This window comes from Mizuhopecten yessoensis, unplaced genomic scaffold (genome assembly GCF_002113885.1).
Source record: "Mizuhopecten yessoensis strain PY_sf001 unplaced genomic scaffold, ASM211388v2 scaffold1713, whole genome shotgun sequence".
Lineage (NCBI taxonomy): Eukaryota > Metazoa > Mollusca > Bivalvia > Pectinida > Pectinidae > Mizuhopecten > Mizuhopecten yessoensis.
Window position 1 is genome coordinate 71965 of NW_018404184.1, and position 13467 is coordinate 85431.

General features: G+C 36.4%; 1 protein-coding gene across 3 annotated transcripts in view; it reads right to left on the reverse strand.

The window, feature by feature from the left end:
* LOC110466938 (unconventional myosin-Id-like) overlaps positions 1-13467 on the reverse strand; it is a 194660-nt gene that overhangs the window by 37139 nt on the left and 144054 nt on the right. For all 3 annotated transcript variants that reach the window (XM_021523762.1, XM_021523752.1, XM_021523771.1), the window contains 2 exons: positions 9290-9391; positions 5729-5873 (listed from right to left, as the gene is read on the reverse strand). In XM_021523762.1, coding sequence (XP_021379437.1) covers positions 5729-5873; positions 9290-9391 — 247 coding nt within the window. The remainder of the gene's footprint in view (positions 1-5728; positions 5874-9289; positions 9392-13467) is intronic.

Below are 13467 nucleotides of genomic sequence, written 5' to 3' on the forward strand. Positions count from 1 at the left end.
TATACACAATGGAACAGATGTGACCTTGAATGTATCAAGGTCATTCATATGAACAAACTTGTAGCTCTTTATCTGTGCATGCTACTGGTTTAATATATCAGTGCACCTTTTCAATTTTCATTTTTTAAAAGTCATAAGAAGTTTTAAACATATTGACCATGTGACCTTGAATATGATTGAAGACCCTGGGTCTATTGGGCATTGAGAAGATGTCATTAACAAAAAAGTTGACAATAGATGGACGCGATGACAATGCTGCACCACGGCATAAGTTCACTAGGCCGTCTTGGCCAACTGAATGAAGGGTGATTTTAATAGCCCACCATCTGATAATGGTTAGCCTAAAAAAAAAAGACACAAAAAAAAAGATTTTTTGACTAGACCTAAAAATCAGTCTGGGTACAGACTGCAGTATAAACAAAAGTTACCAGAAAGATTTTGGCATCCACCATTGTACCTAGTATAATTCATTTGTTCTATTTCAAATCGATCTTTTCTCTGCTGTTATCTTATCTGTTTGATCGAGTCATGTAAACAGTTTTGCAAATGCACCTTCAGGTATTTTTTTATCTAAACTTCATACTGCCGTGTATAAAAGACAACTTTCAAAGTGAGTTTGCCTTTCCAAACTAGTACAGTACTTAAAGTGAAAGAAATAGAACTGATTTATAATTGCAATATGAGAAAGATCTGTAAAGTGCTTCCTGGAAAATAGTGATAATATTCTTTTATTTATCGTGCAGTCATCTTGTTTTTTTCAATCAATCTGAAAATAATACATAACTGCTGACCCTTCATATGAAATTTGAGAAATATCTGTCAAGTGAAAAATAACAAACTTTATAAAAATACAAGATGGCTGCCTGGTGGCCATGTTTTTTTTGAGATCAGTCTCAATATGAAACATGCACAACTTTGAGATTTGAGATCAAATTTGAGAACAATTCCTCCAGCACTTTCCGAGAAATAGCGATAACTAACTTTTCTTGTCAAAATTCTGGATGGTTGCCTGTCAACGTTTTTATTTATTTCATCAGTTTGAAAAACAAACATGCACATCCAAAAGGTCATTGGAGTGTATTGATAAACGGAAACAGGAAGTACATTCCTTGTTGAAAATCCAATGTAGGGAGACAGTATCACAATTTCCGCAAATTCTAATGTTTACTTTTAAACTGATGAATATTGTATGTTTATTATTGACAAAACAGTGTGTTCTCTCAATATTAAAGTATTTCAAAGCAATCCAGGCATTAATTCAGGTTTTTTTATCAATGAGTCATATGTGTCAATTTTTCTGTACTTCAGGAAACCGGCTACCTATTTCACTACAGTGAAGTTTTTCAAGAACGATAAGTCTTACCTGCAATTTCTATGTGTATATGGTTTTATTATAAAATGTCAATTTATATATCGTCTTTAGAGAATTAATTTTACACAATTTCAGCATTTATTAAATTGATATACATTAATGCAATACTAATATATGTCAGTATCATTTTTATTGACATTATTTTGTAAAAATATTGTGTCTTTCATTTTTTTTTCCAAATTCACTCCTCTTTACATAAATTTCCATTTAAAATCCTTAAAATTCTGACAACCTATATCTTTTTTGTGGCAGAAAATTTTCTTTACTTTAAAGCAATATAACTGAGAAATGGTGACACAATCGTATTACCTTATAAAACAAGGGGAACTGATCAATCCAGTAATTACTGAGTAATATGGCATAAACAAACATTAACGGTCAAAATACAAGATGGCCGTTGGTCAGCCATTTTGTTTACCAGATCATGCTTCACATTAAGACTACATATGAACTTTGAGAAAGACCCCTCTGCTACTTTCTGAGAAATAGCAATAACAAACTATAACTGTCAAAATCAGAGAAGGCTGCATGTCGACCATTTTGTTGATCCGATCAGTCTCAAAAAAGCAAATACAACAAGGGACCACGTGCAACTTATTTATCAAATTTGAAAAAGATCCTTCCAGTACTTTCTGAGAAACAAGCAAATCCTAGGAATTTATATCCCCCGCTTGCAGGACGTACTGTAGGTTATTGAGGTTAGGTTTAAACATGTGAGTATCGTGCAGTTGAGACATAATGTATAGCTTGAAACAAGAAAAAAAGCCCTTTACCTCATTGATTATCTGTAAATATGCACAAATCACATCGGTTGGCAAACTTAGCACGAGTCAGATGTGCATACGGAATTCGGTTGAAACATCTGAATAATATCTACAGCAATTTTCACACGAAATCCAAAGAGTGCCCGAAATGGGTGGAAAGACAGAGGAACACAAACATTGTTATCAAGTTTGAAGTAATTTTGCTAATATTCGCTCGAGTTATTAAGCGGAAACTGCAGATAATGACGTTTTTCCGTTAATCAAGGAGCCATAACTCTGCCAAATGGAGTCCAATTAAAGTGGTTGTCAAACGTGGCTGTGTCCTCAATGCGTTGAACCTTGTTACTAAGTTTGATGACAATCAAATAATATTTGCAAGAGTTAATGAACAGAAACGGCACATGACATTTTTTCGTTATTCAAGAGGCCATAACTCCACCAAATGGGGTCTGCTGAAAGTGGTCATCGAACTTGGTCGAGCCCTTAAGGTATTTAACCCTGTGACATAGTTTGAAGAAAATTGGTTAGCATTTGTGGTAGTTATTGCACGGAAACGAAGCACGGCAGATAATGACGTTTTTCATTATTCAAGGGGCCATAATTCCACCAAATAGGGTCTGCTGAAAGTGGTCATTGAACTTGGTCCAGCCCTTAAGGCATTTAACCCTGTGAGTTTGAAGAAAATCGGTTAACATTTCTTGTAGTTATTGCAAGGAAACGAAGTGTGACGGACAGACAGACCCAAATTAATATCCCCCATTTCGGTGAAAGCGGGGGATAATAATGATAACAAAGCTACACTGTCAAATTCCAAGATGGCCACCTGTGGGCCATTTTGTTTATCCAAACAGTCTCAAAAATGAACTGATAAATATGCACTACCAGGGAAATATGAAAATGATTCTTCCTGTACTTCCTGAGAAATAAACCTTCTAGGTTGAATGTAAAAATGGCTGCTGGTCTGTCAGTTTGTTTATCCCATCAGTCTCAAAAGTAAATATGCACCCCCAGGGACCAAGAAGAACTTTCAAATCAAATTTGAGAAAGATCCCTCCAGTACTTTCTGAGAAATAATCAGTGTTTTTTTTACTTCCATTTTACAACAACCTGTTCCTTTGGAATTGGGAATATACAAGATGTCTTGCGCACAGCGAAGCGCGAGTGCCGAAGGCGAGAAGCCATGTTTGGGGTTAGGGGATTCCCCCTGAAAAAAATTTGAATTCTAGAAGCTCTGAGGTGCATTCTGACATATTTCTTTATTCATTTTTGTTTCTATTTAAAATTTGTAACAAATTCTTTACAAAGTGTAAGATGAAAATCAAGGACAAGGTTAGATTTTTTGAAATCATAATTTTAATAAAGTTTAACAAGGTACCACCAAATCAATCTCTTCTTTGTCCACTTCTCCATTCTGTGACAGAGGGGTTACTGAACTTGGGGATATAGAACTTGACAGGAACAGGGAGGCAGTAAATGCAATATTTATGTGTTTTGACTTTATCCTTAAACAACAGCTGACAATTTGCGAGACAACAGAAAAAATGGTGCGTTTCCTAGCTGACCTTTGGGTAAAGGACATGAAAGACTACTCGGATGTGTCACAGGTGAAGTATTTGTCATACAACAGTTTCACGCAGATGTGTGTCTCGCAACACTTTGTAGCTTCCTCGAATGCATCGCTTATTTTAGTCAGTCCTTTGGAATCCATTTTCTGGTGTTTTTAGTTTAGTATTTTAAATTATGCGACATGGTGTAGAACCAGATGTCGCCCGCGAATCAAAGCAGCTGTCAATTTGACGCTTGAAATTCCGATGACCGTATCAAACGATATCATGGAAGTTGTTTATAGTTTATTTTGAATGAATGAAATAAGTTTTATAGAAAAAAAAAATATGTCAACTTTTTAACAAAACTCATCACTTAAATGTTCATGTGCTCATTCTTTTTGGATTCAAACCAGCTACTCCTCATGGTTTTATGGTAAGAGTAAAAGAATGTCAGTAAGAGTACATCTAATGTATGTCAGATAAATTTACATACAACTGTTACACTTAACACACATGCTTGTGTACAAAACATCAAAACAAATGAGAGAACAAGAGATCCCAGAGGGATCTTGGCGCCCACCTTTGTACCATCTTCATTAGTTCTTTTTTAGTTCGATCTTTTCTCTTCTTTCCTTTAATCTGTTTGATCGAGTCATGTTAACAGTAAATGCACCTTGAGGTAACTTTTGATCTAAACTTAATACTGATGTATATGAAAGCCAACCTTTAAAGTGAGTTTGTCAATTCACATATTTACTAGTACAGTACTTAATGTGAAAGAAATAGAATCGATCATTGCAATATGAGAAAAATCTGTTTAGTTCTTCTTTTAATCCATTTTGTTTTTATGATCAGTCTCAAAATATAACATACACAACAAGGGGTTGAAGGGGAACCTACATTTAAAATTTGAGAAAGATCCATCCCGTACTTCCCGAGAAATAGCGGTAACAAACTTTCACTATCAAAATCCAAGATGGCTGCCTGTCGGCCAGGTTGTTTATCCGATCAGTCTCAAAAGTTGCCCTGCACAGCTAAGGACAAAGGGGAACCTACAAATAAAATTTGAGAAAGAGCCCTCTGGTTCTTCCGGAGAAATATCGGTAACAAACTTTCAATAGCAAAATCCAAGATGGCTGTCTGTCGGCCATGGTGTTTATCCGATCAGTCTCAAAAATTGCCCTGCAGAGCTAAGGCCAAAGGGGAAGCTACATATAAAATTTGAGAAAGAGCCCTCTGGTTCTTCCGGAGAAATATCGGTAACAAACTTTCAATAGCAAAATCCAAGATGGCTGCACAGCTAGGACAAAGGGGAACCTACATATAAAATTTGAGAAAGATCCCTCTGGTTCTTCCGGAGAAATATCGGTAACAAACTTTCAATATCAAAATCCAAGATGGCTGCCTGTCGGCCATGTTGTTTATCCAATCAGTCTCAAAAGTTGCCCTACACAGCTAGGGACCAAGGGGAACCTACATATGAAATTTGAGAAAGATCCCTCTAGTTCTTCCCGAGAAATAGCGGTAACAAACTTTCACTATCAAAATCCAAGATGGCTGTCTGTCGGCCATGTTGTTTATCCAATCAGCCTCAAAAGTTGCCCTGCACAGCTAAGGACAAAGGGGAACCTACATATAAAATTTGAGAAAGATCCCTCTAGTTCTTCCCGAGAAATAGCGGTTACAAACTTTCACTATCAAAATCCAAGATGGCTGCCTGTCGGCCATGTTGTTTATCCAATCAGTCTCAAAAGTTGCCCTGCACAGCTCAGGACCAAGGGGAATCTACATATGAAATTTGAGTCAGATCCCTCTGGTACTTCTTGAGAAATAGCGATAACAAGAATTGTTTACGGACGGACGACGGACGAGGGACAACGGACGGACCACGGACCACGGACCACGGACGCAGGGTGATTTGAATAGCCCACCATCAGATGATGGTGGGCTAAAAAACGCATTATGTTTTATACAGTTCTCTTACATCTGACATAATTTATGCACAACTGTCTGTCAAAAAAGAATCAGCCAGAAAGAATACTTACGGATGCAAGATAGTTGGCTTCCCACTTCCTGCGGTATCCCCAGTCTGACCTCAGACCTCTGAGCACTTCCTGTGCTGTAACCTTGAGTCGTAACACAGGCCATTCGGACTTGGGCTGGTGTCGTAGTATCATTTGTGCACGCCACCTGTAGATCATATTTTATACTAAAATAACCAAAAACATCGTTTTTAAAATACTTTTTAAAGTGAAATTTATTAGGCATATCAAGGTTACAAGTTTTCAGTATAAGGCAGTGTTTGAACCCTAATTTGCTAGTAGGTTCAACTCCTAGATGTTCAACTGTTAAAAGTGACCTTAATTAATTCAGACCATTTTTCATACTCTACGGCAGATGAAAATAAAGGAAACTGCAGCTAAAATATACAACAGGAATAGATCAAGGATGAACTAGTTAACAACTGAAGGACATTGTTGGCCTGAAAAATGTCAATGTTTATCAAACAGGAAGTCACATCGGCAGACCAGATTTAGAAATTAAAATTAAATCATTATAAATAATATAGTAAAGGCAAATAAATCCACCACTACAATTTAATAGTTAATAACTGATATCATAATATTTGCAATTACTTAAAAAACATTTTATGGTATACTATGCATTTAATGGGGCAATCTTTTGAGAATTATTTTTAACTCCTGTGCTATCAATGACAGATGAATTCTGATAAGGGCAAGGGAGATTTTTATCAAGGAGACCAAGGTAAACATACAGATAAAATAGTTAACTGTCAAGCTTCAAGCTGGCTGTCTGGTGATTTATCCTGTTTTTCCGATCAGTCCCAAAAATTAACATCCATATGTAGAGACAATGGAAAATCAGCAATCTTTGTTTTCTAATCAGTCTCAAAATTAGATGTCAAACTTGATGGGGAACTTTCTTGTGAAATTTGAAAAATTTCCCTCTGATGCTTTCTGAGAAATAGCACTAACAAACTTTATTTTTGTGAAAATATCAATGTCCAATGAAAAACCCAGACAGTTATTTTCTGCATCACGGGCGTATTTATGTAGAAGTATAGGTCCAGGCGGATTTTTAGAACTTAGAATAAATTTTGGTGGAATTCTCTTGGAATTTTCTACTTTGCCATTTTACTGACACGGATTTTAATACTTAGACATTTTACTGACGGATTTAAGGACTTAAGACATTTTAGTGACAAGCATTTCTTGACTTATGACATTTTGCATTTGCTTTTTGTTGTAAGTGCTATTGAAATTAAAGACACTTAATATTTTATGACTTTATTTGTCAGGCAAAGTTTTGAATATTGTGAGATTAATAATCCATTTAGTTTCTTTTTCTTCAAAATAAAAAAGAAGTCCAAGGTATGTCAACTCTTCTGTTAGAGGAGGGGGAAGAAAAGACTGATCAAAATATTACCTTTAAAATTATAAAATTATTTAATTTGAAAAACTTACGGGAAGTGTGTCTGTTGCTAGTTTGTTGTTGTGATGTGTTTCCTAGTGCTCATTTTGATGTCATAGATGCCCATTGATGACGTCATAGTTATGACATCACAGTTACTATGACGTCATCAAACAAGACAGAAACATCATAGTATCACTGTGCTGTTTTGTTTTTCACAGGCACATGATCTCAAAGCATCATATTTCACCCAAAAAGAAATGTTATTCATGAAAACTACAAACCTATTCAAGTTTTAATTTTTCAGATTACCTCCCTTTGTTGGTAGTTTGAGAGCAGAATTGGTAAAAATTCTCCTGTCAGGAGAATTCATATTACTCGGTCACTATTAAAGTGAGAAAGGAAACGGATACATCTTTTTGTTCATTGTGTCATTTTCCAGACATTCAAAAGGTTTTGATTAAATTTTGGGAAAAAGAAAGGGATGTATAAGGAAGCAGTGTACAGTAAGCGTACGGTGGCCATGGGTGATATTTTTGTACAATGAATAACCCCTGTAATATTACATGTATCAAAAGTTTAAAAAAACAGCTCTAAAATTGGCATATACATGATGAATTGGACTATGTTGGCTTCACATTTAAAAAAAAAAAAAAAATCGAATTTGGCTTGAGACTAAATTTTTGGCCATTTACGAATCTGTGTCTACACAACAAAAGCTAGCTTTAATTTTCACGTAGTCTATTTTTGTACTCAGCACATGTGTAAATATTGAGAAAAATCTAGTTTGACGACCTATGCTAAAATGTGAGTATCTGTGACCGAGTAGGTGATATTTAATTTTAGACAGGTTTTAAGAAGAAAAATACTACTTCTGTGGGTCAAATTTTGGGTTAAAAATCATGTTTTTTTGCAATTTTTTTTGCATTTTCGATGCGGTAACCATGGTTTTCACAAGTCCCAAATCTGGGGAATTCACTTTTTGAAAAAATATTCATTCTTCTAAAAAAACGTGTTCAAAATGTAGTTTATCAATATATATATATATATATGTAGGCGTGTTGTGCAGGATGAATCCGCTATCCATGTTTATCCAAGACATGCCCTTTATTTTTAGGGTAATGCCATTTCTACTGTACTCTGCTACCTAAACATATTATCTCTGTCACCGAAGCATGCCATGCCGCTTGACTGAAACCTAAAAACACTGAAGGTTCCAATATATGGTGCCGTACAGACGCTTGATTTGTGACATAAGAGGCAGGTATATTCAAGCGTCTGGATGATCTGCACAATGGTTTGATTAATAGTATAGGACAGTTATTGCCGCAAAAAAGCACTGCAACGCAATTTTCATAATTATTTTTATTTAAATCGACATGAGATCATATTCAAGAACTGGGTGAAGTATTTCAAGCACTTTTTCATGAAAATCAAGCACTTTTCCACAACTATTTTTTCCATTTATGCCAGATTCAGCACTTTTCATAGACTGCCTCAAAAACCAAGCACTTTTCAAGGTCTGTGCGAACCCTGTTGTTTACATCCCCTATATGCTTGCCCATGTTGTCATGTCTACCTAAGCACAGCAAATAAATTTCGCCGCCATTCGCAACATTATGTATGTGGTCATACTTCCACCTTCAGATGTTTTTTTATACATGTCATCATTTTACTAACCAAAGAACTGAAATAAACTGGAGCATTACTTTACTTGCCAAAGAACTAAAATAAATTAGAAACACCACATGTTGAAAATAAATCCGTGACATGTAAACGCTTTAATCTCGAGTGATCAAAGAACTTGAATAAAACATTCTACTGACCTCAACCGCATTCTGACAGTCGAACTACATACAAGACACACCAGAGGCTTACAACTTATTAGCATTTTTATATTTGGAAAAGAACGACAGAGGGCTTGATATAAGCTAGGTGAGTAGCATAGCTTCTTACTTTCTTTTTACTATAACATAATTAACTATAGAAATTAAACACACTTAACACACCGCATGACTTCAGTCTACAACCACAATCAAAATTAATAAGCCGCCCGGCTCCTGTCGAGAGAGGCTTAAAAAAAGATTTTATCTTTTTCGGGGACCGAAGTCTTTTGGAAAGATGTGTGTGACTATGAGAAAGCATACAATCTCAATGATGATGTTTCAACTCACCGACCATGTGTCTTCTGTAGCAATGCAACCATGCCTTCCAGTACAGAGGGAGGCTTTGGCCACTGAATTGACTTTCCAAAGTCCTTCATGTTACGTACATTCCTGGAAGGAACAAAATCAAAAACATTTATCTGTTGTCACCTTAAAAAAAATCTTCAATTGAACAAGAGGCTGAATGGGCCTGCTTCGCTCACCGGGTATTAATCTCACCCTTGTAATCATAAAAGTGGACTAAAATACAGTTCATGTATACGTAGGCAGAATATCAGCTTTTGATTCGTAAGAACCTATTAAAAGATTTAAACATATGGCGCCTGTGACCTTGAATGTAGAACAAGGACATTAGGTTGAAAGTGTGTCAAGATCATTCATTTGAACAAACTTGGTAGCCCTTCATCCCAGCATGCTACAGGCCCAATTTCAGTACCCTGTGCCTTTTGGTTATTAAGACATTTGACCCCTGTGACCTTGAAAGTGGGTCAAGGTTATTTTCATTTCCAAACTTTGTCTGGCTCTGTCTCATGAAGCAAACAGCCAAATATGAAGATTCTATATCATTTAGTTCTTCAGAAGAAGTCGTTTGAAGTTTTTGACATATTTGACCCCTGTGACCTTGTCAGGCTCCTTCCAACGAAGCTATCACCCACTAGGCCTGTCCATTCTTCAGAAGTTGTTAAAAGGAAAAGTTAACGGACGGATGACGCACCATGGCATAAGCTCACTAGCCCTTCGAGCAGGTGAGNGTTTGACTCATAAGAGCCTATTAAAAGATTTAAACATATGACGCCTGTGACCTTGAATGTAGAAAAAGGACATTAGGTTGAACAGAGTTTAAAGTCTTCCAACCAAGCATGCTTTTGGCAAAATATCATAACCCTGGATCTATTGGTTATACAGAACAAGTCATTTAAAGATTTAAACATATATTGACCACTGTGACCTTGAATATGGGCGAAGGTCATTCATTTTGACAAAATTGGTAGCCCTTCATCCCAGCCTGTTAATGACCAAATATCATCGGCCCCTGTGACCTTGAATATATGTAAAGGTCATTCATTTGAATAAACTTGGTTGCCCTTTATCCCAGCATGCTACTGGCCAAATAACATCATCCTAAGACTTTCGGTTAATGAGAGGAAGTTGTTTAAAGGTTTTAAACATATTTGACCCCTGTGACCTTGAATATAAGTCAAGGTCATTCATTTGAACAAACTTGGTAGCCCTTTATCCTGGCCAAATATCATTATCCTAGGCTTCTTAGTTATTCAGAAGATGTTGTTTAAAGATTTGTTAAGACAATTGACCGCTGTGACCTTGAAAATGGACGAATGGACTTGGTAGTTCTTAATCACAGCATGCTACTGGCCAAATATCTTAACCCTATGCCTCTTAGCTATATATAGTTATTCAAAAGAAGTTGTTAAAAGGTTTTTAACATATTTGACCCCTGTGACCTTGAATATAAGTCAAGGTAATTCTTTTGAACAAAATAGGTAGCCCTTGTTCCCAGCATGCTAATGGCGAAATACCTTAACCCTAGGCCTCGTAGTTATTCAGAAGAAGTGGTTCAAAGGTTTTAAACATATTTGACCCCTGTGACCTAGAATATAAGTCAAGGTCATTCATTTGAACAAACTTGGTATAACTTCTTGCCAGCATGCTACTGGCCAAATATCATTATCCTAAGCCTCTTGGTTATATATAGTTATTCAAAAGAAGTTGTTAAAAGGTTTAAAACATATTTGACCCATGTGACCTTGAATATAAGTCAAGGTCATTCATTCGAACAAACTTGGCAGCCCTTCATTACAGCATGCTACTGGCCAAAAAGCATCATCCTAGGCGTTTTGGTTATTGAGAAGAAGTTGTTTAAAGGTTTTTAACATATTTGACCCCTGTGACCTTGAATATAAGTAAAGGTCATTCAGTTGAACAAACTTGGTAGCCCTTCATTCTAGCATGTTACTTGCCAAATATCATTAGCCTCGGCCTCTTAGTTATTCAGCAGAAGTTGTATCAAGATTTTTTAAGACAATTAACCCCTGCGACCTTTAAAATGGACGAAGGTCATTCATTTTAACAAACTTGATAGCCCTTCATCCCAGCATGTTACTAGCCAGTTTTTAACATATTTGACCCCTGTGACCTTGAAAATAGGTGAAGGTCATTTATTTGAACAAACTTGGTAGTCCTTCATCCAAATTTGCTTCTGGGCAAATACCATCACCCTAGGCCTTTTGGTAAGAAGTTGTTTAAAGTAAAATATTGACGCCGGATGCCGGCTGGCCGGACGACGGACCAGGTGAGCTAAATATATGCCATATCGTCATATGTAATGCTGATCGCATTCTTTGTTAAACAAGAGGTCCATTGGACCTGTATCGCTCACCTGGTTTTATATACAAGTCATTTCAACTGAATGCATTAGTACATCTTTATATGAAATTTCATCAAAACCAGACAGGAGCTATGTTCTAACCCAACTGGGACCACAATATCTGACTTTCAACTAATCAGGGGCCTCCATTGAGTTGCCATATTAACAGATTTTGAAATAAGTAATATGTGATATTACATGGTGTAATTAGACAATACTTTAATTTTCATTCAACTGTAAGCTTTTATAAACCTAGAAACCATTTTTTAACAATTTATGACAAGAGGCCCAAGGGCCTTAGCGGTCACCTGAGTTATATCATAGGTACTGGTAGCTTTATTTTATTGTTTAGATGTGATGTGGAAATCAGCATGTAAACTAAGTGAAATACAATACTTGTCATGTCATCAAAGGATAAGAATTTTAAAATATTTGTAAATGTTCCCTTTGGGGCCCAGCTCTAACCCCTGGGGATGGGGCAGGAATTCCAAGTTTACAATGTGATACCATCATCCACCAAAGATGATTCTGACCAAGTAAAAATAATTTCCAACAGAAAATCATTAAAGATTTTTGAAAAATTGGTTAAATTTCCCTTTGGAGCCCCGCCCTGGCCCCTAGGGTTGGGGTAGGAATCCCAATTTTATAATTTAAAACCATCTTCCTTCAACGATAATTCTCACCATGTAAGAATAATTTCCAACAGAAAATCGTCAAAATATACCCAAAAGTGTTGTTTCCCTATATAAACTATCGTAAAATTACCCCCTCCCCAAGGGAGAACGGATAGCTCGGGGGGACCTGAAATTTAAAATTTTAATAAAGCCCCTGATGATCTTTCCATCCATGCAGAGAAAATGACTGTAATACCTCTGAGTCTGGAGATGAAGATTTTTGAAATATTGGTTAATTTTCCCTTTTGGGCCCAGCCCTGGCCCCTAGGGTTGGGGTAGGAATTCCACTTTTAGAATTTAAAACTATCTTCCTTTAAGGATAATTCTCACCATGTAAGAATAATTTCCAACAGAAAATCGTCAAAATATACCCAAAAGTGTTGTTTCCCATATATAGACTATAGTAAAATACCCCCTCCCCAAGGGAGAACAGATAGCTCGAGGGGACCTGAAATTTAAAATTTTAATAAAGCCCCTGATGATCTTTCCATCCATGCAGAGAAAATGACTGTAATACCTCTGAGTCTGGAGATGAAGATTTTTGAAATATTGGTTAATTTTCCCTTTTGGGCCCAGCCCTGGCCCCTAGGGTTGGGGTAGGAATTCCAATTTTAGAATTTAAAACTATCTTCCTTTAAGGATAATTCTCACCATGTAAGAATAATTCCCAACAGAAAATCGTCAAAATATACCCAAAAGTGTTGTTTCCCTATATAGACTATAGTAAAATACCCCCTCCCCAAGGGAGAACGGATAGCTCGGGGGGACCTGAAATTTAAAATTTTAATAAAGCCCCTGATGATCTTTCCATCCATGCAGAGAAAATGACTGTAATACCTCTGAGTCTGGAGATGAAGATTTTTGAAATATTGGTTAATTTTCCCTTTGGGGCCCAGCCCTGGCCCCTAGGGTTGGGGTAGGAATTCCAATTTTACAATTTAAAACTATCTTCCTTTAAGGATAATTCTCACAAAGTAAGAATAATTTCCAAAAGAAAATTGTCAAAATATACCCAAAAGTGTTGTTTCCCTATATAAACTAGTAAACTTTACCCTCTCCCCAAGGGAGAATAGATAGCTCGGGGGTCCTGAAATTTACAATTTAAATAAAGCCCCTGATGATCTTTC